The sequence below is a fragment of the Bipolaris oryzae genome (genome assembly GCF_000523455.1).
Source record: "Bipolaris oryzae ATCC 44560 unplaced genomic scaffold scaffold_18, whole genome shotgun sequence".
NCBI classification, from domain to species: Eukaryota; Fungi; Ascomycota; class Dothideomycetes; order Pleosporales; family Pleosporaceae; genus Bipolaris; species Bipolaris oryzae.
In genome coordinates this window covers 245,329-268,053 of record NW_006911294.1, presented here as the reverse complement: position 1 = coordinate 268,053, position 22,725 = coordinate 245,329, and the positions used below count along the sequence as shown (strand labels likewise).

The 22,725-nt window shown below is 50.2% G+C and overlaps 8 protein-coding genes across 8 annotated transcripts; 4 read left to right on the top strand and 4 right to left on the bottom strand.

Annotated features, from left to right (window-relative positions):
- Positions 1–2,353: 2,353 nt before the first annotated feature.
- On the bottom strand, positions 2,354–4,529 carry COCMIDRAFT_2258 (uncharacterized protein; the record flags this gene model as incomplete). Its single annotated transcript, XM_007686305.1, has 8 exons — positions 2,354–2,433; positions 2,488–3,061; positions 3,181–3,260; positions 3,452–3,644; positions 3,695–4,054; positions 4,107–4,192; positions 4,298–4,458; positions 4,519–4,529. 8 exons carry the CDS (start codon positions 4,527–4,529, stop codon positions 2,354–2,356), a joined length of 1,545 nt encoding a protein of 514 aa, XP_007684495.1.
- A 677-nt stretch (positions 4,530–5,206) lies between these two features.
- On the top strand, positions 5,207–6,623 carry COCMIDRAFT_2257 (uncharacterized protein; the record flags this gene model as incomplete). Its single annotated transcript, XM_007686304.1, has 2 exons — positions 5,207–5,721; positions 5,777–6,623. 2 exons carry the CDS (start codon positions 5,207–5,209, stop codon positions 6,621–6,623), a joined length of 1,362 nt encoding a protein of 453 aa, XP_007684494.1.
- A 4,118-nt stretch (positions 6,624–10,741) lies between these two features.
- On the bottom strand, positions 10,742–12,964 carry COCMIDRAFT_2256 (uncharacterized protein; the record flags this gene model as incomplete). Its single annotated transcript, XM_007686303.1, has 3 exons — positions 10,742–12,256; positions 12,310–12,711; positions 12,803–12,964. The coding sequence occupies 3 exons, from the start codon at positions 12,962–12,964 to the stop codon at positions 10,742–10,744; spliced, it is 2,079 nt and encodes a 692-aa protein (XP_007684493.1).
- An 847-nt stretch (positions 12,965–13,811) lies between these two features.
- Positions 13,812–15,271, top strand: COCMIDRAFT_85889 (uncharacterized protein; the record flags this gene model as incomplete). The annotated part of the gene is made up of 3 exons (XM_007686386.1): positions 13,812–14,370; positions 14,425–14,983; positions 15,034–15,271. The coding sequence occupies 3 exons, from the start codon at positions 13,812–13,814 to the stop codon at positions 15,269–15,271; spliced, it is 1,356 nt and encodes a 451-aa protein (XP_007684576.1).
- A 427-nt stretch (positions 15,272–15,698) lies between these two features.
- On the bottom strand, positions 15,699–18,345 carry COCMIDRAFT_2254 (glycoside hydrolase family 55 protein; the record flags this gene model as incomplete). Its single annotated transcript, XM_007686302.1, has 3 exons — positions 15,699–16,284; positions 16,352–17,859; positions 17,911–18,345. The coding sequence occupies 3 exons, from the start codon at positions 18,343–18,345 to the stop codon at positions 15,699–15,701; spliced, it is 2,529 nt and encodes an 842-aa protein (XP_007684492.1).
- Positions 18,346–19,616: 1,271 nt separating this feature from the next.
- COCMIDRAFT_85827 (uncharacterized protein) lies at positions 19,617–19,856 on the top strand (the record flags this gene model as incomplete). Its single annotated transcript, XM_007686385.1, has 2 exons — positions 19,617–19,764; positions 19,819–19,856. Coding segments are annotated over 2 exons (186 nt in total), but the record flags the coding sequence as incomplete, so codon positions are not given.
- Positions 19,857–20,262: 406 nt separating this feature from the next.
- COCMIDRAFT_2252 (uncharacterized protein) lies at positions 20,263–21,573 on the bottom strand (the record flags this gene model as incomplete). Its single annotated transcript, XM_007686301.1, has 2 exons — positions 20,263–20,376; positions 20,431–21,573. 2 exons carry the CDS (start codon positions 21,571–21,573, stop codon positions 20,263–20,265), a joined length of 1,257 nt encoding a protein of 418 aa, XP_007684491.1.
- A 423-nt stretch (positions 21,574–21,996) lies between these two features.
- On the top strand, positions 21,997–22,620 carry COCMIDRAFT_2251 (uncharacterized protein; the record flags this gene model as incomplete). The annotated part of the gene is made up of 4 exons (XM_007686300.1): positions 21,997–22,016; positions 22,073–22,300; positions 22,355–22,487; positions 22,537–22,620. 4 exons carry the CDS (start codon positions 21,997–21,999, stop codon positions 22,618–22,620), a joined length of 465 nt encoding a protein of 154 aa, XP_007684490.1.
- Between the last annotated feature and the right edge of the window lie 105 nt (positions 22,621–22,725).

Genomic DNA, 22,725 nt, shown 5'->3' with positions numbered 1-22,725 from the left:
CGGGGGGGCCGGGCGCAACAGCTGTGGTGGGGGGGCCAGCCGGGGGGACAGACGTCAAAGCGCGGGGCGCTGGTGGAGGGGCAGGCAGCCCGCCAGAGGCGAGCTGCCGCCAGGGGCACTCGGACGCCAAATGACCGGTTCTTAGGCAGCTAGCATCCATTAGTACAATTGCAACAACAAGTAGTAACAATAATCAGTAAACAGGGGGAAGATTAGAAGAGTTGGAATGAGGGATGATAATAGGAGATTTGAGTATATGACTTACAATCGACACTCTCCTTTTGATGGCCTTTTTGGCCGGCGACGGCCGCCGCCGCGTCCACCGCGTCCACCGCGTCCACCGCGTCCTCCACCTGCATTCTAGAACACTGTTAGCCAACTACCCAAATGTACCACCATACTGGGGATGAATGTAGAATAATAAATCCCCAAAAGGGTTTAGCGAAAAGGGAGATGACATAAGTAGACATGGAAGGAAAGATGCTAGAAAAAAGAAGACAAACTTACACCACCGAAATTGAACACGAAACCTATGACCACGTTAGCTTGAAATCGAAAGGGTATACTCACAGGTCCACTGGACCACCGAAATATGAGGGGATATGGGGTAGCAATGTGGGATGGGGAGGTAACTCACTCGGGCCACCGAATTGTCCTGTTATTAGTTAGCAAGTGCTCAAAAGGTAAAGGGGCATGTGTGGTTCGGTGGGGAGGGGAACTTACCACTCATCATCGGGGGTGGGCCTGAAGAAAAAAAAGAAAAGAAAGCAAAGCTGGGGGGAGGGAGGCCTTTTATCCTCTCAATTGGCGGTCACGTTACAGCAGTCAGGTCGTCATTCTGCCTGGCCTCCTGCCTCAAACACCACACCCCACCTTCTCAAACCAGCCCAATATGCCCAACAAACGACACACCGCCAATCAATCAATGTTTCTGGCAGATTCCAGCCAGCACTGAATGACGTGTTGAGAAAACTTGCAGAACCCCCGAGCCCACTGCTAATACATACAGATTTAATGCCATTGACTACACTAAGGTCGTCCCACCAAACCCGGCAGCAAGGGTAACAAGCATATCGTCCACGTTCACTGGACTCATTGCCCCGACAATGTCAGTCTCAACCCCCCCCCTTTTTTTTTAACTGACTGTGTATTCTAACAAGCATCTAGTAGATCGTAATGACACCCGCATTACCGTTGATCTTGACGAAGAACAAGGCCATCCCACCAGACCCAGCAGCAAGGGCAACAAGCATATCGTCAACGTTCTCTGGACTCGCCAGTCTCAGCTTGGAAAGCGCCACTCAACTTTACATCCTTCGCTTGTCGGTGGCCGAGACACTGACGTGTATCACGGCGTCATGAAGCCTTATGATGTCCATTCATATATGTAGCTCCGAAACAGCGAGGCAAAACATCTTGCATCATCGTCATGCACATGGGAATGTGTATTATTGAAATGGAGAGTTGTGGGGGGAGACGATCAAGACAGCACATGGCGGGCGGTAGTACGAGGAGCTGCAAGAGGAACTGGGCTCCTGGCCCGCCTTGGACAGGCTGTCCCGGTGGGCACTTCGATTGAGGGTATCCAAACCGGTATCTCGCCGGGGGCGACACCTACGACGACGACAAGAGGAGCGGCGACGGCGAGATGGAAAGGAGGTAGCCTAGCTATGGAGGACCACCTCAATGTAGAGTCTGATACATAGTGTCCAAATTGAAAATAACTAGTAGTATATATGAGTATAGCAACAACAACGACGAACAATAGTGTGGAGTAGCAACTTAGTCCAGGGGATGTTGACGGCTGGATTTGAAAGTCAGCCTAGAATTACCAATTATGGTTCTGCAGCTTAAACCAGAGATGTGTTTGAAGAGATCGGCAGGAGACAAGATATCGGGAATTTGTATATGCCAAGGGTGTGGACCAAATCTCGGTGTTTGCGTGGGCTCACGTGATGCTATCGTAATCGAGAAAGTTGAGCGTATCAATGCAGTCGTTCGGCCAGGATGCTCGACAATTCAGGAAGGACTCGAGACCGATAAAAATCGAGTGGCGCGTCCAGCGAATGTGGATAATATGTTACTTGTCCCTGGCGACAGTCCCTTTCGTCATAGAGGTTAATGGTAATGAAGAACGGGAAAGGCATAAGCAACATTGATGTGTGGGCTGGAAACGTCATTGGTTGAACAGGAAAAGCTGATTCTTCATCTAAGATAGACTACAGGAAGCCGTATGTCAAAACATTCGCTCATAATCCCGAATTTTCGGATGTATATCTTTTGTACAAAGTGAGACTATCAGCGAACTGCCCCAGACACAATGGCCGACTCTTCACCCACCACGAAAGTCCGTCTATGACTTCTCGAGATCAGCGAGAATCTTCTCTCCCTTGGCGCGAGCGGAAGCGAAGTCACCAACCATGTAAAAAGCACCTGTGATTGTTAGCTCGACTTGAATTTATGCTTGTAGATGATTGAATAACGTACCTTCGGGGAGGTCATCACCCTCGCCGGACAGGATAGCCTTGAATGAGTTGATGGTCTCCTTGAGGTCGACAAGCTTGCCCTCAATACCAGTGAAGACCTGGGCGACAGCGAAAGGCTGGCTCAGGAAACGCTGAATCTTACGGGCACGCTCGACGGTAAGCTTGTCAGCTTCCGACAACTCGTCCATACCGAGAATGGCAATGATATCCTGGAGCGACTTGTACTCCTGGAGAATCTGCTGGACGCGGGTGGCGGTCTGGTAGTGCTCATCGCCAATGACACGGGGGTCCAACATACGGGACTTGGAGTCAAGAGGGTCGACAGCGGGGTAGATACCCAACTCGGAAATACCACGGGACAAGACAGTGGTGGCGTCCAAATGGGCGAAGGTGGTGGCGGGAGCAGGATCAGTCAAATCGTCAGCGGGGACGTAGACAGCCTGGACGGAGGTAATGGATCCCTTGGAAGTAGTGGTAATACGTTCCTGCATGACACCCATGTCAATGGCGAGAGTAGGCTGGTAGCCGACGGCAGAGGGAATACGGCCAAGCAGAGCAGACACTTCGGAACCGGCCTGTTGTTGTTAGAATTCGTTTTCTTCGCCCAACCACCAAAACTCCGCGATCTCAACTCCATCACCCCCCAAACCCTCCAAAAAAACACCACCAACTTGTAAAGAAAGCAGAAACTTACCTGTGTGAAACGGAAAATGTTGTCGATAAAGAGCAACACATCCTGGCCATCCTCACGGAACTTCTCAGCAACGGCGAGACCTTGTATGTGTTAGCAAATATGTTTCTCGGGTTATCATCATAGTGCACAGTAGTGAGGAAAGGAAAGAAAAAAGTAGGTGGAGCTGTCAGTGGGACATGTAAGAACAAAAAGGAAACATGAAAGTACATGACGTCGTGTCCGCCATGGCGCATTCTAGTGTATTGACATGTTGATAGAAAAAGCCACTTACCAGTCAGAGCGACACGGGCACGGGCACCTGGGGGCTCGTTCATCTGACCGAAAACCAGGGCGACCTTGGATTCACCGTCGAGTTGAATGACAGAGGTCTCTTGCATTTCGTGGTAAAGATCGTTGCCCTCACGGGTACGCTCGCCGACACCAGTGAAGACGGAGAAACCACCGTGGGCCTTGGCAATGTTGTTCTGTCTCCTCGTTAGCAAATGCCAATTCTGTAGCGAATGCATAGTCGTACAATCAGCTCCTGAATGAACACAGTCTTGCCGACACCGGCACCTCCAAAGAGACCAATCTTTCCACCACGGGCATAGGGGGCGAGCAGGTCGACAACCTTGATGCCAGTGACAAGGACCTCGGCAGAGGTAGACTGCTCCGTAAACTCTGGGGGATCGGCGTGGATGGACGCATAGGTATCAGTCTTGATGGGACCACGCTCGTCAATGGGGTCGCCAGTGACATTCATAATACGGCCGAGGGTTCCATTTCCGACCGGCACCATGATGGGGTTACCAGTGTCAATGGCCTTGGCGCCTCGAACGAGACCCTCGGTACCGTCCATGGCAATGCATCGGACAGTGTTCTCACCCAAATGTTGCTACGTTGTGTCAGTCTTTCCTAGCTCAAGCGTCGGGTGCTTGGCGCCTTACAGCAACTTCTAGGACGAGTTTCTGGTCTCCATTCTGCGTAGTAATCGCATTGAGAATGGCCGGAAGCTGCTCCGTATCGAACTTGACTAAAACTCCTTGTCAGCGAATTCATTCAGAATGCAAATCGCAACAAAGCTCTTCTATCTCTGCAGAAAAAACTTTTCCTACAAACAGGAAGGGAAGGAACGAACCGTCCACGACTGCGCCCACGACGCTCGAAATCTTTCCTTCTCTTACTGCATCAGTAGAGGCGAAGCGGGTTGATAGAGCGGGGATGAGGCGCTGGTTGAAGGGCTGGAATGCGCGCACTGGGCGGCGGAGGGACGCCGCGCGAAGCGAGCGCTGGAGACCGCTATTTTGAAGATTAGAACATGATTCATTGCCAATTGGGTCAATGGGGGTGGAGTCATACCTCTTGAGCATTGCGGGAGATGGGGTGGAATGGTGTGGGCGATGAGAGGTGGGTGTTGCAGAGGTTGGCGAAAGAAACGAGGGCGGGAGTTTGGGAAGCTACCGAGCAATGCGTGGACCGAGCGCCCGGTAGATCACGTCACGTGATATACGTCACGACACTCCTCGGCAAGGCACGATATTTCAAGTTTGATTTTTATTGTGTCAGCTCATGGAGTTAGGGAGGATTGTGCAAGTTATTCTTTTTAACCGCGGGGAGGAAGTGTAGAAGCTGGTTGATTGTTTTTGTTGTCTAGACTTTGGTGCAGACGAGACGATACAAAGACAACTTGATACACCCGTTCACTACTCCAAGAAAAGAATTGGGCCACTCTAATGATCATGAGGCATACCTTGGGTCTTCCGCGGCCGTTTTGTGCCGTAGTGATTGCCACTGCTGGTAGATGTGGGAGCTGCTTCCTCACTGATGGCAGCGGGCAAGGACATGGCACACAGAAGCGGAAAGTGTGTTGATGTGTTAGGAGAGAGCCAGGCATGGTGCCTTCTGCTTCTTACCTGGTGCTGTTGATACATTCTGCGTCTGTCTGGCTCGATTTCTTCTTCACCGTATACCGATTGTAGACCTCTTTTCAATCTCCTGCCTCCCTATACCTCGCTTCTCTTTCGGATACCATACAAATCCGCTCACCATGCCTTCCACCCGCACCACCCGCACCACCAAGCGTGCCGTTTCTGAAGCGTTTGCTTCAGATGACCAGAACACCGCTTCGGTGAAGCGTCCTCGCCCTTCGGAGGCACCAGAGATGGAGGTCGAGGTCGATCACGTCCTCGAACCCGATTTCTTCCCGTTTGCGGAAGAAAATGAGAGCCCAATTGGCCTCGAATCATTGGATGAAGAAGTATCCCCATTTTATACTCGAGTTATCCCTAAGCCTTTTATTAATGCTTTAGATGAGTGGGCAGGGAAACCTGCCACTGTATCCAAACTTGCTTCGCGTACCAAGGCCACGCGGAAAGAGCAATTCCGTGGCAACATTCTTACCATTATTAACGCTTTAGTAAAACTCGCTTGCGATACCCGCATACAATGGTTTTCGAATTCGAATCCAGATGAGTTTAAACTTTTTACTCTTGGGTTTGGTACTCTTTTTGCTCGAGCTGATCCCAATTGGCTCGTCGACTCTGTGATGAGCGGCATTCCAGAGTTAACTTTTATAGCATTTACTGATCCCAAGTTTAGTATTAACAGTCTTCTACAGCTTCCTCGGTTGCCAAACGAGCAACTATCCGAGCAGTCGGTATATGTCGACTGCCTCGAGTACGGTCCCCAGGAGCAAGAGGACTGGAGAACATATGTCGGTTCGGCTTCGGGCCAATTTGGTTCTTTACAGCGTTGTTCCGTCTCGCAAGGACCCGACATTCAATCGGGATAACTGGTACTTCGCTGACCCGAGTCGACCATCGAGCAGCAATGTCAAATGCAAGAATTGCGTCATGTACGAACAGAAGTATGGCAAGGAGCGGCCTGCGGAGTTTGAGACGAAGAGGCCTAGTCTTACCCCCAAGACCAAGCCGACGCACGAGAAGCCAGAGACCTGTGAGTTTGATGGCTGCAATGAGCCAGCCCGTGACTGGACTGGTAAGCATATGAAGTGGTACTGCACGAGGCATAGGGCTCGTGCCAATGACGGTGATGACATGAATGCAGTGTACAAGACCATCGCGCGCCCGACCAAGCCGAAACCCGCGAAATGCACGTCCACGATCAAGGGCGCCCCCTGCCCACACAAAGCTGAACATTGGAGCAACAAGCAAGGTGATTGGCTTTGCAAGCTTCATGAGGGTCGTTCAACGCGTGGACATCCGATGGACGCCGCAGACCGGGGTCCAAAAACCAAGGTCATGGCACCACCCGGGCCAAAGCCCACTACTTGCCAGTGGGATGGCTGCACCCGGCCAATACAAGGCCCCTTCAATGGTAAGACACGTAAGTATCTGTGTAAAACCCACGAGGGCCGTGCCCAAAAAGGCTATGACATGGATGCGCCGATGGGTCCCCCCAGAGTTCTCCCGCCGCGTGGAAAGAAGAAGAAGAGCGAAGAGTAGTGGTCGGTAAATAATGTAGGTTTATGGCGGAATGCCATTATTCTTTTGGCGGGATGCCAACATGGCGGGATGCCAGTATTCTTTTGGCGGGATGCCAGCATGGCGGGATGCCATTGTTCTTGTGGTGGGACGCCAACATTCCTTTGGCGGGATGCCATTATTCTTCTGGTGGGACGCCAGAATTGGTAGATACCTGTTGTAGATTGAAATATATTTCATGGTGTATGATGATTCAAGTGTTTATCTCGTCAAAATGTATTGTATGTGATTGTGATGGTGTATTCGTTGTGGTGTAGTAGCATATGAGCAGACTTGAGATCGATCAATTCAATACATTTGAGGGGTCATTTTTGATTTGATTGATACACATTTTGATTGATACACATTTTGATTGATACACATTTTGATTGATACACATTTTGATTGATACACATTTTGATTGATACACATTTTGGTAACTTTGAATTCGGTTTTGATTGATTTGATTCATTTTGATTTGAAATTTCCTCATCTAACGATTAGAACTAAACATTGCTAATAGAATGGTGGGCAGGTTGGTGGTGAGAAAGTTGGTGGTGGGTAGGCTGGTGGTGAGTAGGCTGTTGGTGGGTAGGCTGGTGCTAAGAAAGCTAGTAGTAGATAAGCTAGTGGTAAGAAAGCTGGTGGTGAGAAAGTTGGTAGTGGGCAGGCTGGTGATCTGGTAGATCAGATCACTAGTGTTCTCACCACCAATATAGACTGCACGTGATTCAATCTATCAATTAAATCAATCAATCCAGGCCTCCGTAGCTTGATTGATACATCCTCAAGCTCCTACATTTTTGAATTGGTTGAATTAAACGAATCAATTAGTTTTCAATCAATCGAATTAATAGATTGATTGTTCCCAAGTCTGCATGTGAGCGGGTTACGAGTATGTCATGTGACATGACGTGTCATCCACGTGACAGTGATCATGAGAAGCCTTCATACGTGACCAAGCTCAAAAGATCCAAAGGCGAACCACAATTCGAGCTGGTGGAACAAAGCTGAAATTTAACCGTTACCAAAGAATTGATTGATGGAGATATCTATATGCTCCAAACTATATACTCCAAACGCCATCGTCTGAAAACCCCTATTGGGATGAATTTACATTTTTCCACAAATTCACGCCGTTTTGTAACGTTCTGAAGTAGAGAGGGACGTATGCAGGCGCATGGCGTGGCGTCGGTGGATTCGGAATCTGTGGTAGTGGCAGCGTCTGCAGCGGCAGCAATAGCGGCATCGAAGAAAGTTTTTGCTTGACTATTTGAAGCCCACATGCCCCGAAGGAAACTGCACAAATTGGCAAGGGACCAGGTGTAACAGCGGTGATGACAGTGGGAAGACACCCCCAGGACGGGGGGCATCGACTCCCAGCCCGCCAGAGATGAGCTGCCGCCACGGACACTCAGACACCATATGGCCGACCCTTAGACAGCTAACATTTATTAGTATAACTACAACAGGAGATTTGAGTATTTGACTTACAGCCGACACTCACCTTTTGACGGCCTTTTTAGGACGGCGACGGCCGCCACGTCCATCGCGTCCTCCGCCGCGATTGCCACCTGCATTCTAGAACAGTGTCAGCCAACTACCCAAATGGACCACAATAAGGGCGAACGCAGATTCAATGGAAGAATGATTTTTTAATCATGGTGTATTGCTACGAATTCCAGACGTATGACATGATCAAGAAAGTTCAGCGTGTCAATGCAATCGTTGGACAGCGGGAGGATACCCCCAGGAGGGGTATATCAACTCCTAGCCCGTCTTAGACGGGCTACCCCGAAGGGCACTGTGAATGAGACTTCGATAGCTAATATCGATCAGTATAACTGCAATCACAATAACTATTTGACTTACAAATGACATTGGCCTTGTGAAGACAGCTTGAGACGACAGTGGCCGCGGCCATGATTTGCATTCTAGAACAATGTTAGCCAACCACACAAATGCACCATACTTGGACGCGAAAAAGAAGATGAACCTACTTCACCAAAACTGAAGACGAAACCTATGACCACGTTAGCATGACATCGAAAGGGCAGTATAGAGTAGTAAAGTGGAGCAGGGAAGGAACTCACTCTATCCACCAAATTGTCCTGTTATTTGTTAGCAAGTGCTCAAAAGGGAAAGTGACATCAGCGATGTGAGCGACAGCAAACAGAGCAAAGGGGAAGGGAAGTGAAGGGATGGGGCAATTGTAACTGGGAGCGTGTTGCGACTTACCACTCATCGTCGGGGGTGGTAAATTGTGACTTGGTGTGTGTTGCCGCTCATCGTGCCAGTTGAACTTGAGGGAGAAAGGAAAAGAGAAGGAAGACTCGAGGACGGTCTTTTTATATTTCGCAGTTGGCAGTCACCTTGGCGCGGTCACGTTACCGCGGTGACGTCGATATCCTGCCTGGCCTCCTACCTCAGACACCACATCGCACCTTCTCAGTCTAGGCGGATTTTGATATTCACCCAAATTCTCATCTCTGTACCCGTGGTATTGCTCTATCATTATAGTGTACGCCTTTGCACTTCTTCTTTACCTACGTTGTTAAGAAATCTATAATGTGTAACCGTGCCTATACAGAGACGATTCTGAAACCTGCATGATTCAATAATATATTATATTGATTTGAATCTCCTCGTCTCAAGAAGTAAAAGAAATGCCCAACTCCCCAAGAAAGTTTCAGTGCCAAACCTAGTTTTCTTTTAACTTTCCAAGTCATTTGTTGTACTTGTTGTACGTGTATACTATGCAGTATACTGTACCTTTTCAGGCCGCGTGGAGCAGTGGAGTTGAGCTATCGTCTTACACTATTACGGTAAGACTGCGCTTGTTCTACTGAGTTTCACTATGTAAGCGCAATACATATTTACGTGCATATTGTCATGGTATAGAGTTCTGAGTATATTCTGGACAAGCCTAAATCTAGTAGAAAAAAGAGCAAAGATTCAACGGCTTTCCTAGGAAAAGAATGAACTCGGCAATGTTCCCGGATGTGAACCGCTTCCTTGTTTCTAGGGCCATTCCGGGAAATGGCACGCAAGTATCAGACAGCCAAAAGGCATGAAAATGCCATTCCAACCACCCACTTAAAGGTAGTGCTAGTTTTAATACGTATCTCTACTACAGATTTGAGATATATTCAAAGGACCTGGAAATGACCTTCAAGGAGCAACGGAAGACAAGATCAAGAATCATTTTGACTCCAAAAAGAGGAATCTAAGAAAGAGGCCCCTTCGACAACAAAGGACGACGCGGCAAGGCCGAGTCCAAAGGCCAGCCGGGAAATACAGAGCACCCTGACCTCAGAAGGCAACACCACGACACCAGCGAGGACCGTACACAGACACAAAAACCGGCACCACAACTCGTCCAAACCAGAAACAGGAGGAGGGAGAGGAAGAGGAAACTAAAAATTATCCAAGGTAAACTAGGTGAGCTTCACGAGTTCATAGAACGTAATCGATTATAAATTAGTAATTCTAGATGACCTAGAAGATACTTCATAATACAGATAGTAAGACATGTCTAAAAATCCATTCTTTCACTTGACAATTAGCTTATAAAATTAGTCACAGTATTTAATTAAAAGGGAAATAAAGAAGACGTGTTCGGCATTAAGATTTCTCTCAATCTCAGACGTTGAGAAAGGTTTCATTCTTACTACTAAAAGGCTCCTATAAAATCCGATATTCTTTCTCATTCAAGAGAGAAAAAAGCAAACTCTCGATGTTACAGATTCCTTAGCTTGGTAGGAAAACAATATTTCTGAAGAAGAAAAAAAGCACTGCGTGACCCCTCCGTGGCACCACGTAACCCCAATATCACGCGTAAGTAATGAAAACAACTTTCCAATATACATAGCCCTACATAACCCTCTAGCCCCACACTTAATTAATAAAGATACTTTTCTAAGAATCGAACCGAATTTTGCAAAATTCATTCAAAAATCTAATTCAGCATCCGTGACTACGAGCCGCAACCATGATAATACTAAACGGTAACAAGAGCCAAGATAAACCACCCAACACCGCGCTATGCATCACGAATGATTACTGGTATCAACCATCTTTTGAGACAGTAAAAGCTGCATCTAGTAAGCCTTGACTTTCTTGCCCTCTCCGTTCGTTCCAATATCGGCCTTCCTTTTCCCAAGAACAGAGTCTGGCGTGCCAGGCATCTCAATACCGATTCCCTTGCTATACTCTTCGAAACATGTAGCATGGTACACCTTGCCGCCCACACTTAGGGCGTCCATCCATACGAAATCATTCGCTTCCACGTTCCATTGTGTCTCAAACTTCTCTTGGCAGATCGGGCAGGGTGCTTGCTGAAGTGTCACGTCCTGCGGAACGCTGACATAGCGGTCCTTGGTCTGCTTCTTCGGCTTGGCTGCATTGTTGCCTGAAGAGGAATGGTTAGACTGGTTAGGGGCGGTTTCGTCAAGTTCGCGATATTCGATCCATTCCTTCTCTGGAATGTACCAGCTGCGATGTACGCCTCGTTTGGCAGCGTCTGGGTCCTTGACCTTGAAGTGCCAGTCCATGTGGCGAGCCTTCTTCTCTTTTCCCTCAGCCGTGTTTTCGAACCGGCGACCACAAGTGGCGCAGATGTTGGGTTTGGCTTCATATAGATGGGAGATGAGGTGAAGACGGGGTTTCTTCATCGATGCGGTAGTGAGTTCAATTTGGTCCAACAAGCCAACTGGCGCCACTGATTGTTCAGTTCCTTGCTGGAGTGAATTGGGGACTCCATTCACAGGCGTGGGACCAGATACACTGCTCAGGGCTTTGAGAAGCCACTCAGCACTGCCAAGGGCTGGCGGGGGAGCCGCAGGCTGCAATGGAAGTTGAGGTACAGGAGTGCTTTGAACAGATGTAGGCTGAACTGAGGGTTGCGCAGCAGCAGGTTTGCTGAATTGGGCAAGCAAAGCAGCCAAGTTGGTGGTTGGTGTGCTAGACTGTGCTGGAGGAGCGGATTGGGGTGCGGGTATTGGTGTAGAAATAGGCGGCGGGAATGCTTGAAACGGTGGCTGGAATGGAGCTGGAGCGGGTACAGAACTTGATTGTGCAGGCGATGATACACGTTTCAGCAATTCCGCCAGGTTCAAAACAGGTGGGGTTGGGGTCGGAGCAGGTTGTGGTGTTGACTGTTGTGGTCTAAAGCCCGCAAGAAGTTGTGCCACATTCGGTGGAACATTGACTGGCGAAGCAGTCACAGCGGGAAACTGAGCAGGGTAACCGGGTGCCACTGTCTGCTGCGGAGGATATACTGGTGTAGACGGTGCAAACGAGGGTGTCGGAGTGGGCGGAGGTGCTAGGGCTCGAATCTGTTGACGTACAGCCTCCAGTTGTTGTGGTGGTAGAGTCTGTGTGTCCAAGATTTGCTTGAGAGATAAGAGTGCCGAAAGTTTCGTACGCAGGGCAGCATCGGCTGGGTTTTGGGCGAAGGTGTTCTGTGTAGTGCTGATTAGCTGAGTGACTTCCGCCTTTAATCCAGCCAAATCAATGGACGACATGGGCGAAGGAGGCTGCTGAGGTTGCGCGTAGGACACCGGAGGTGTAGGGGCATGTGCTGTAGATCCATATTGAGGAGTCGATGGGTATGACTGGGTTTGAGCTATTAGTATTTGGTAGTATCATCCCAGGGACAAAAACTTACTGGTCGAGCACGCGGGTCATTGGGGGCAGCATAACGGGGACCATTCTGCGGCGGCGTAGATGTACCTCTCCAAGCCACGTTGAGCGATGGAGGCCGAGGCGGGAGCGCATGTTGCGGTCGGACCTGCTGTTGAGCTGCATGAAACTTAGCCAGCGCGTTCTCGATATCTTGCGTCACGTCGGCTGAGAACACTGGGCGTGGATCCATAGACTCGGGCACAGGCATCTTCCACGTCTTGAGCAAGCCTTCCATGTTCTTGCGGGTGGCCTGGTCCATGACCAGATAAGCATCCATGAATGTTCGGTACAGGTTGCGACCGATGTAGACAGTATATGGGGTTCCGACATTCTTGACAATGGAATCAAGCACATAAAGAGCGGGGAGTTTCCATTCAGGACGAGTCTATTGCAATCAGTCACCAGTATCAAAAGCATGACGGGAAACGAGAGGAGAATATGAAATCACTCCATCAAGTAATGTATCCAAGACTCACCGATTGGATATGTTTCTGGAGCTCATTGGATATAGCTTCGGCGTACTCTGTATTTTCTTTGGCGATGAGGGTTAGATTGCTTATCTCGGGCCTGCTATTCATCCTCAAATCTTGCAGTGCGTCCCGAAAATCGGCTGCTACTTCAGCTGCTGGGAGAGACATAATGGGCAAGGATGCTTTGGGTTAGAGCAAGAAGAATATGTGCTGTGTCAGGGTGTAATGTCGCGCGCAGGGGACAGGGTAAGCGGCTCGCGTTTCGATCAGAAAGTACCAACACTGCCAATGTCGATGCCAGATGAACAAGATAGACAATATGCTTCCTCGCTCTCCACGAACACACGTAATGACAGTGCTTGTTGATACTAGCTATGGCCGCGCCAAATGACGCAGTGTAGACTGCGCCGGTACAGCTAGGCAGTAACAAACTCGCTCTCCTCCAGCTACTGCAATCCTCCTTATGTCTGTATCCTCCCTCCTTCAATCCAAGTGTCTGGAAACAGTGCGCGACTGCTGTGCGGTCGTCAACAAGACCCTGGAGCGGTTCACCAGCGATGCTGCGATGACAACGCCAAGGTTTGTAAAAGGTGCTGCCGGTATCGTGAGCTACTGCTTGTCCACGAAGCAGTGATGCGATTCAAGCGTCTTTTCTGTGAGTTACTCGTTGTGCTGAGAATGGTGGATGGCGTCGTGGGCCTGAGAGCGGTGGTCAGGCAAGAGAGAGAAGGACAAGGACGGAAGACAACGGCTCAAGGCATTGGCAGCAGCAAGCCGCGAACCAACCCGCGCACGGACGCCACCTGTCGGGTTCGTGCCAAGACCGGCGTCGGCTCAAAGTATCGCCGCGCGTCATGGGCAGTCGCGCTCCCTCTCCAACTTTCCTTTGAAGGCCATTCTCACCACCGTTCGCGCCCTCCACCACCTTTACCGCGATCAAACCTATCGAACGTCTACCAAGAACCGGCGCTATTGGACAGATACCAAACTTGGATAAACAACTCCAATAGCCACGATGGAGGACGTCGAGTTTACCAAGTCGCATTCGCGATCGCCGCTACCTGAAGCTGGCAACGACCCAGCCGACCCCTTACGCCCTGAGATCGACGAGGAGAATTCCACCCCAAACCCTCCAATCGGAGACCCAGACCAAGATATGGAGGTGACGGAAGACCGACCCGGAGAGATGCCTGACCAGGACGATGTCGAAGCTGGCCTGTCGGACAACGAGTCGGTTCTTTCAGAGGCGCTTAACGATGACCAGATGGACGAGCAATTTGGCGACTTTGACATCGACAATGTTGCCATCGATGAGCGCCCGGCTCAGATCATTGATGAGGACAACGTCAAGCAGATTGGTGTGCACAAGCGCAAGCGCACCGCAGGTGAAGGCGAGGAGCCCAAGAAGAAGAAAAAGAGGGCAGACAAGCCACGTAGGAAGAAGAACAAGGACGGTGAAGAAGATGGTGATATTGCAGAGGGTGAGAGGCGGAGCAAGCGATCCAAGAAAGCAGGCAGAGTACGGGACGCAAGCCCAGAAGGAGACCCAGACGAGCATCTCACCCCAGAAGAACGTAAGTATTTAGGCGCATGGATCGACTTTTCGCGTGTACTGATGGTTTTTCTAGGCAGGAAAAAAGCGCTGAACGCCCAGATTGACAGCATCGTCAAGGGTAGCTCGAACCGCCGTCGCAAGAAGGATGGAATCGACCTTGAACAAATGGCCGACCAAGAAATTGAGGAGATGCGACGTCGCATGGCACAAGCCGCCGAGGCCGACAACGAGGGCAGAAAGCGCAACGAGCCAGCGCGACACAAGCTCAAACTTTTGCCAGAAGTCACAGCTTTGCTGAATAAGAACAACCTGAGAGACACCATCGTGGACCCTGAAGTAAACTTACTTGAGTCGGTGCGCTTTTTTCTGGAGCCCCTGAGCGATGGCAGTCTTCCCGCATACGATATCCAAAAAGAGCTCTTCGCTTCATTGGCGAAACTACCCGTCAACAAGGACACACTTGTCGCATCTGGTATCGGCAAGGTTATCATGTTCTACATCAAAAGCAAGAGGCCCGAGTTGTCCATTAAGCGACAGGCTGAGCGGCTCTTCACCGACTGGACCCGCCCCATCCTTAGGCGAACGGACGACTACCGCAAGAAGGAATTTGCCCAGGCCGACTACGACCCAAGGTATGTCCCTGTCTGTCAAGTTGGTCATAAGTGTACTAATATCTCTGCAGTCAAATCAACAATGGCGACAGGACCGTCAACAGCCAACAAGCCGCCATTGCCGCCAGCCGGAAGAAGGCCCTCGAGGCCCCTCGTGCTTTCCAGCGTGCTCGCATGGAGTCTGGCCCAACCACCTACACCATTGCACCCAAGAGCAATGTTGTGTTCAACGAGAATGCCCGAAGCCGTTCGACCAATGTGGATATCATGAAGCAGATCAAGGGAGGTCGCGGTGGTGGCAGGCGCTGAGCTGGTATCGTGCCAGGTAGACATTGTCTCTCGGACACCTTTTTTCTTTTCTCTTCTTGCCGGTCTTGATTTTGCATTACAGCTATAGCCTTGACGTGGAAGGAACATTTACCAGTAGTTTCACATGCGCGACTTGGGGTCACACGGGAGAATGCATAGCGGGCGTTACTCTACGCATTTGGGATTGCTTATGAGATTGGGTCAGTTTTTCCTTGAAAAGCTTATACTGTACACTATATATCCAATGTATTCATGTTTTAATTGCTGATTACTGAGTCTGTAACCTCTTTTGGGCATCTCTGTTGACACTTAAATTCACGAACCCCTGGAAACAAGAGATATATATATCAAATATACATAAACTTCGTTCGTACTCAAAATCTATACACAAGAGCTATATCAAACCACCCCCCTCCAACCTACCATCTTACGCCCCAAACCCATCAATCCTAAACACATTCACCGTATCAACAAACGTACTATTATTCTCCGCCGCACCTGCAACCTGCACCCCATCCCGTGTAATCATCTGCGTACTCCCCACCGTATTCAGATTATAAAAACTAACATCATACGTTGACGTCGCGCCCTCTATACTCAAGATCCGTTGCTGACACGCCGTCAGAGCATCGACGCGCGAGCAGTTGGTGCTGTAGTTGTTGAAGAAAGAATACAGGCCGATGCCGTAGCCCAGGATGTTGTTGCTGCGGATGATGCGGAGGCCCCAGCCGGAGACTGTGTTAGGGCTGGGGACGGTGGTGGAGTTGGATGAGCGGGATGTGGCGTTGGAGGGGGTGTCGAATAAGGGGATTAGAGTGGAAGGAGGGGCGGAGGGATCTTCTGAGGAGGAGAAGACGGGATCGAAGAGGGAGGGGTTTACGGGGAAGGGGATGGTGGCGTTGGGGTTGGGTTGGTAGTATGCTGTTTCTGTTTGGATTTGGCCCATGAATATGTTGCGGGTGTCGACGAATTGGTACTGGTAGAGGGTATGGTGTTCGACTGAGGTGCCATAGCTATTTTTCATCAGTATTAGTTTCTCTCTTCATGGTCATGGGTGAGGAATAGGAAGGTGAAACTTACAGCCATAGTCGTCCGTTGATGCTTTCAACGAGGAGTCCTCGGCCAGCGTAGAGAGTGAGTTGAGCTTCACCGCGGGTATCGAGCTCGTGGTCGGCGGTCCAAAGCCAATTGTTTTCCATGTACAATCCAGCACCAAATTTTGTTACGTGCATTGTCATGTATGAAGCGATACAGTCTTGGTCCAGATTGCCTTCGGTAATCGTCACATTACTAGGTGTCCTCTCGCACTGTGCAGTTTGCAGTTCTGATCCCGCAAAGCCGCCAATACGGGCGTGCACATCCCAGAGACCGGCTGGCTCCTGGTTGTATGTACCAAGATTGTACTCGTAAAGTATGGCACCTGCTTGTTGGCCCTGGGTACTAACGATCAGGTCTGAGATCTCGACTCGGCCCGTTTCACCTGGCAGAGCGATTCTCACAACAGGTTGGGGATCTGCCATGGAGTTGAAAAAAGGACCAGAAGAAAGAATGACAGCCGTGATCGGTTCGCCTACAATGATAGAGCCAGGAGGTACATAAATCGTAGACGTGACCTTGTAGTATCCTGCATCAAGGAATAGAATCTTGCCTTCTTCCTTGGCTCTCAAGATAGCAGCGTTGAGAGCGGCAGTATCATCCGTACGACCGTTTCCGGTAGCACCTAGATCGCGAGCACTGAGGAACTGAGACAAGGGTACATCTCCATAAGAAGGTTTCGAGCGCTCGTAAAACCTTCCCTGGGCATCCACCAAGTCAGCTGGTCGTTGCGTGGGCTCGATACGACCACGTGCAATATCGGGGCCGCCATAAGAAGTATAACGGTGCCCATCAGCCCAAGCATCAACAACCACGGAACCAGAGGATCCTGCGAGGTAGGTTCCATTGGAGCCAAGTACAGCAGCCTGTACATTGTCAAACTTGACGTTTTCCAGATACAAGGCTCCAGCAGCAGCGGGCTGAGAATTGTCGGTCCTGGCAGTAGCAATACCAACCTCTGTATTCTTGATTTCGCTGTCGAACAATGTAATGGATCCTATACTCTGTGATGAAGAACCTCCGGAAGAGACATTCAATCCGACCCGACAGTTGTTAATAGACACAGACTTGTATGTCCAGCCCCAGTCCCAGAACATCTCAATGGCAGTGTCGATATTGTTGAATGTTAGGTTTCGGGTAGTGAACTGCTGGTTTCCAACTAGGAAGCCCCGGCGTCCGCCGTTAAATACCAGATCAGTCATGAAGCCTCCAGAACCTGAGTCGATAAGAAGACCAATGTGCGTTGTTCCATTGTTGGGATTCATGTTAAACACGACATTTTGGATGCTAGTTGCCTGTGCGGTTGGCCAGTAGATTGAGACAGCAGAGAAGTTGGTGGGTAGTCTTGTAGTGTCGATGATGATATTGCGGATCTGGCGGTAGAAAGAGACTGTAGACCCGTAACCAGAACCATCCAGGATTGTTGTTCCGCCAGGAGAAGAAAAGTTGGCAGCAGCAAGGATAGTAGGGAGACAGTTGGGATTTCCAACAATCTGGATAATTTAGTCAATCTTTATCTTAGCGAATGATCACGGGTACCATACTTGAGTGTTGTAGTAGTCTTTAATGGCATCAGACACCAAATATGTTCCACCTGGGAAATACAGAATAGCTGGTGTGTTGGTGGAACTCGAGCAATTGCCAGGTACACATCGATTGCCGTCTGTAATGGCTCGGTTGATAGCTGCGGTGTCATCCGTGACGCCATCGCCAACTGCACCGTAAGACTTGACATTCCTGAAGACTGTATAGTTGTTTGGGTTTGGATTGAAGCTAGCAATACCCTGATGTTTAATGTTTTCCATCCAATATGGAGCACAATTAGACCCAGAGGTAAGATGCTGGCGAGGTTTTACATGTGGATGGGCGAAGGGCTCCGCGGGAGCGGAGATGTCGGCAGGCTGGTGAGCATAGCGAGCATTGAGCGCGAGTGCGCTTGTCGACAACAAGCCGAGTACGACGGCTGTTGGATTAAACATTTTCAAACACTGAAACAAGAAGTAAAAGAGTGACAAGAAGAATAATTGTATAGACTCGTACGATGACAAGGCTTACTCTATCTATACGAGCCGTGCATTTGGGTGCAAGGGGACTCCACGTTAAAGCATACCCCAGGGCATACCGCTTAGCGTCATGGACCCGAGCAGGATATAAGCCGGTGTGTGACGATCATGCCCATCTGTGCAATTAGCCAATAATCTAAGAGAAACTTGTGGGCGCAGCATGGTCCGTTCGGGCTTGGTGCTGTGCAGGATGGGTGCGGGTATGTCAACGACGACATGTCTTTGCGGCTTGCCACAGCTGATCCCTGTTGGGGGCGGGATGATCATCGAGGCCAATTAGGTTCAGGCCTTAAATCGACCCTTTAGAAATATACCAAGGGTTGTTTGAGAGCCACTGAACATAGGAGAGTGGCTATCTCTGATAGTATGTAATGTAATGATGATCGCCTCATGAGTTGTGGTTAACTTTAGTCCGTTGTCTTGCCTATAGCAAAGTAGTGCCTATTACGCGACGCGCATACCAAAGCAAGATGCCTCCATCGCCAGTGGGGAACCAACAAGATACAGACGGCTAGTACGGATTCCTGTTGTCCCGTTGATCACTCGTGTCACCCGATTTGGATTCCATTGGGAAGCGTGCTAACAAAAATAGCGGACGCGAAACCATCAGCAGACAGGGGCAGTAGAGCGCCAGAGAGGCGGTCCGATCTGACAGATTACATTCCTTTTCACGGATTTCATGCCGCACCCGAGATGACTTCTGACAGACGAACCGCTTCAAAGACCTAGAGAGGAAAAGTGCATACTGTTCATGGAAGACGGACTTACTTGGGCGTTTTCTGTTGCTGTTGTACGATTGGGCTTCGCAAGCATATCTCCTTTCTGCAGGGCAGCGGCAGACAGCAATTCAACCTGCATATTGAAGATCAAAGGATTCAACTGTAAATAAGTTCCTGTCGATCATGCAAGCCAGGGCGAGCAGATCCTTAAGAGAAGCAAACAAGGCGGTTAATGCGAAGCATCGTGTACGGATGTATATGTGCACGTGACCCTCTGACTGCGTCGGCAGCATCCGGCGCCCAAACGCCGACTACTCCAAACTTTTGCATGTCAAAGTGCCCGTTGTGAACGTCATCTGCGAGCTCCGCCTTCTCAAGTCAAACTCTAAACACGCAACTCTCTCGGATCCACCCACATAGCAACCATGTTCGGAGGTTAGTCAAACCCTATATGTGGTGTAAGAGGGAGAGAGGAGGACGGACTCTCGGGGCGGATTATGGCTGACAACGGATGTAGCACCACCACAGCCTTCTAAGCAGGAGCTTGCCGCGGCTGAGGCGCAGACCATGTCCGATATCAAGTGGACGGCGGCCAGCGCTGTTGTCTTGTACTTTTGTAAGCAGATCTGTCCAGAGCTGCGCAAGTGTGTCTCAGACTAATCAGCAGCAGCGCCGCACCTTGTCGAATACGTCTCCAAATTCTTCTAAACGAAACGAACCTACTGTCGCATACCGCAGCTGTCTACACACCCATCGTTTATGGGTGAGAGGAGCGTAATGTCGAAACGAAAGGCAACTGTATCATATATGCGCATGCAGTCAAGAATGCGCTTGTAACAATACCAGGGCACATGAGGTGCCTGTCGGGAAACGCTGGCCACCGAATGTAATGATATCCCGAATGCAAGAGTTTCCATTGTTTCGTGGTCCTTTCCGAGATGGACATTACAAGACAAAGTGTACAGAATGGTAGCAACGCTCTCGGGATGCTAAGACTATTATCGGTTTCTATGCATCCGCCGCTTGGTATCTCACAACGCCCAACTTTTGACGATATAAACCCCCACATCTCTAGTGAATCATACATGCTCAAAGCGCCAAAGTACATGAAAAATTATCGCTTCGCTGGCCTTGCTTGCTTTGATGCTTCCCACTCGTCATACTCTTCCTTGGTATCATCGACCCATTTCTTGAGGTGCTCAAGTTGACGGTCGTAGTCTTTGAGGAGCTGGAGGATAACGTTAGCTTGTTGTCTAATGTCTGCTAGTAGTTTGTATCTTACCTTCTCCAGTGCCTTCTGGTCTTCCTCTGAAAGAAGCTCGCCGTTCTGTTGCTTGTCCATGGTCCTGCCCAGCTTCTCTGTTTCCTCTTGCAGTATCCGCGCACGCTCGCGCACGCTGGACATGCGCGCCCAAATCTCCTCTTGTCGACCTCCAAGCACAGGGTCAAAGGTCTGTTTCTCTAACTCAATCAACTTCTTCTTCAGGTCCTCCTCCTGTGGGTCCATGACGTATCCTCGGTTTCGCAAGATTTGCACCTTGGTCGCGAGAGCCAGTGTTCGCTGGGTAAAGACAATGTGCTTGCGCTTGGCTTCGGTGATGCGCGACGCTACCGTCAGCTCATGTGCATCCTTGAGCAATGAGAGACTGTTGTTGATTTCGTGAAGGCGTGTGCGCAGCGCGGTCACGGCCGCAGCTTGCTGCCGTATGCGTTCTCCGACTTGCTCGAAACCACGCGCCAGTACAGGGATGGCACCTGGGCTCGGCTTCTTTGAGAGGGCTTCCTCCCATTTCCGCTCATCTTCGCCTTGCGAGGGCCCGTAAAAAGGTGCCTCTTCTGGCTTGACAGAGTTGTAGAAGTAAAACTGGAATACGCATTCCGGGTTTTCTGGGTCCCACTTGTTATTGAGGATTCGTATCTGCTCAACGACCGACTTTTCTCTGTGACCGTTCATGGTAGAGCCGGCGAAGGGCTGTGCTGAAGACTGGCGCAGCTGGGGGAGTCCCTCGCGTTGCTGCTGGATGCTTTGCGCCTGCACGCTGTTTAGGATAGGGGCAGGCTGGAGCGAGGCGCCAAATAGACTGTTGCTCATGTTGGGCTGCTGAGGTTGCGCTTGCTGCTGAGGTTGCTGAGGCTGACTGAACAAGCTCGCACCGGCATTTTGTTGTTGCTGTGGTTGACCGAACAGACTTGAGCCTGTGGTCTGCTGTTGCTGCGGTTGTGTCGAGCTAAATAGGCTCGTGGTATTGTTCTGGGCCGGTGCCGCAGAACCAAACAGACCACCGCCCGTGTTGCTCGACTGCTGAGGTTGCTGTTGCTGTTGTTGCGATTGGCCAAAGAGACCGCCAGCTGGTGCTGTAGTGCTTCCAAACAACGTGCCCGTCTTCTTTTCTCCACCGCCAATATTTCCAAAGCTAAAAGACATGTTGAAGAGAATGCGCGCTGTATGGATGTATATGCAAGCTAAGTCGTGGATTGAAGAAACGAGTGACGATGTCTTCAAGTCGCGGACTGTCGAACGCCGGGTTGTTTGTTTTCGGTCGCGGTAGGAAACGCGAACGGGGCCTCGTAAAGATGCTGGCGCTAGATACAAGGACAGTGTAGCTCAATGGGCGTGCATTCCGGCCGATGAGCTGTGTACGAGGCGACGCAAAAGTGCAGTTGAGATGCAGGCGCGAGAGTGAAGAGAGATTGTTGTCTCTGCTTGACAAAGGTTCAGGCACAGGCGGCGGCTCCATCACATCCCTGCCAGTTTTAGTGAAGTGCCAAGCCGACTTCCGCGACGACCTGGCTACCATCATCTTCAATTCCCAGGTCGATAGTCCGCCATTGGCACCCACCCGCCACCATGTCGTCGCGCCAGCCCAGGTAAATGCGCTCTCTGTAACAGACTATAAGCTCCGTGGTCTAATTATCACACCCAGGTTCAACCAGCAAGCCCTCATCGACACAACCCCTCTGCCCGACGACATCCCCAAGGTCCAAGAGCTCGGAGCCAGTTCTGCGCCCCTCCTCAGTGCCTCGTACTTTATTGGCGCGCGCTGCAAGCCTTTCAACGATGACTACATGATGTGCAAGACCGAGGCCAACGGCCGGGGTGAATTCGAGTGCATGAAGGAAGGCCGCAAGGTCACCAGATGTGCTGCGAGCGTGTGCGTACTGGAGCTGTAATTGCAGGACGAAGCGGGCGCTGACATATGCGCCAGTATCAAGGACATCAACGAGAACTGCCTGAGTCAGTTCCGCACCCACTGGCAGTGCCTCGAGAACCACAACCAGCAACTCTGGAACTGCCGGTCGGAAGAGCGCAAGCTAAACAAGTGTGTGTTTGACAAGCTGGTACGTCTGAACAAGTTCCCCTGTCACTCTGCGTACTCATTCCCCGCAGAAATTGGAGAAGACGATACCAGATACGCCCAAGGGAGAAACACCAGTCCACCTGCGCACACGCAACATCTTTGCAACCCACTAACTGCTGTATATGTACCGCTGGGAGCAAGCAAAAGGGAAAAATTAAGAATACCAATTCAAACATATGGTTGTGACGATATACACCAAGATTCTTTTGCATTGTGAA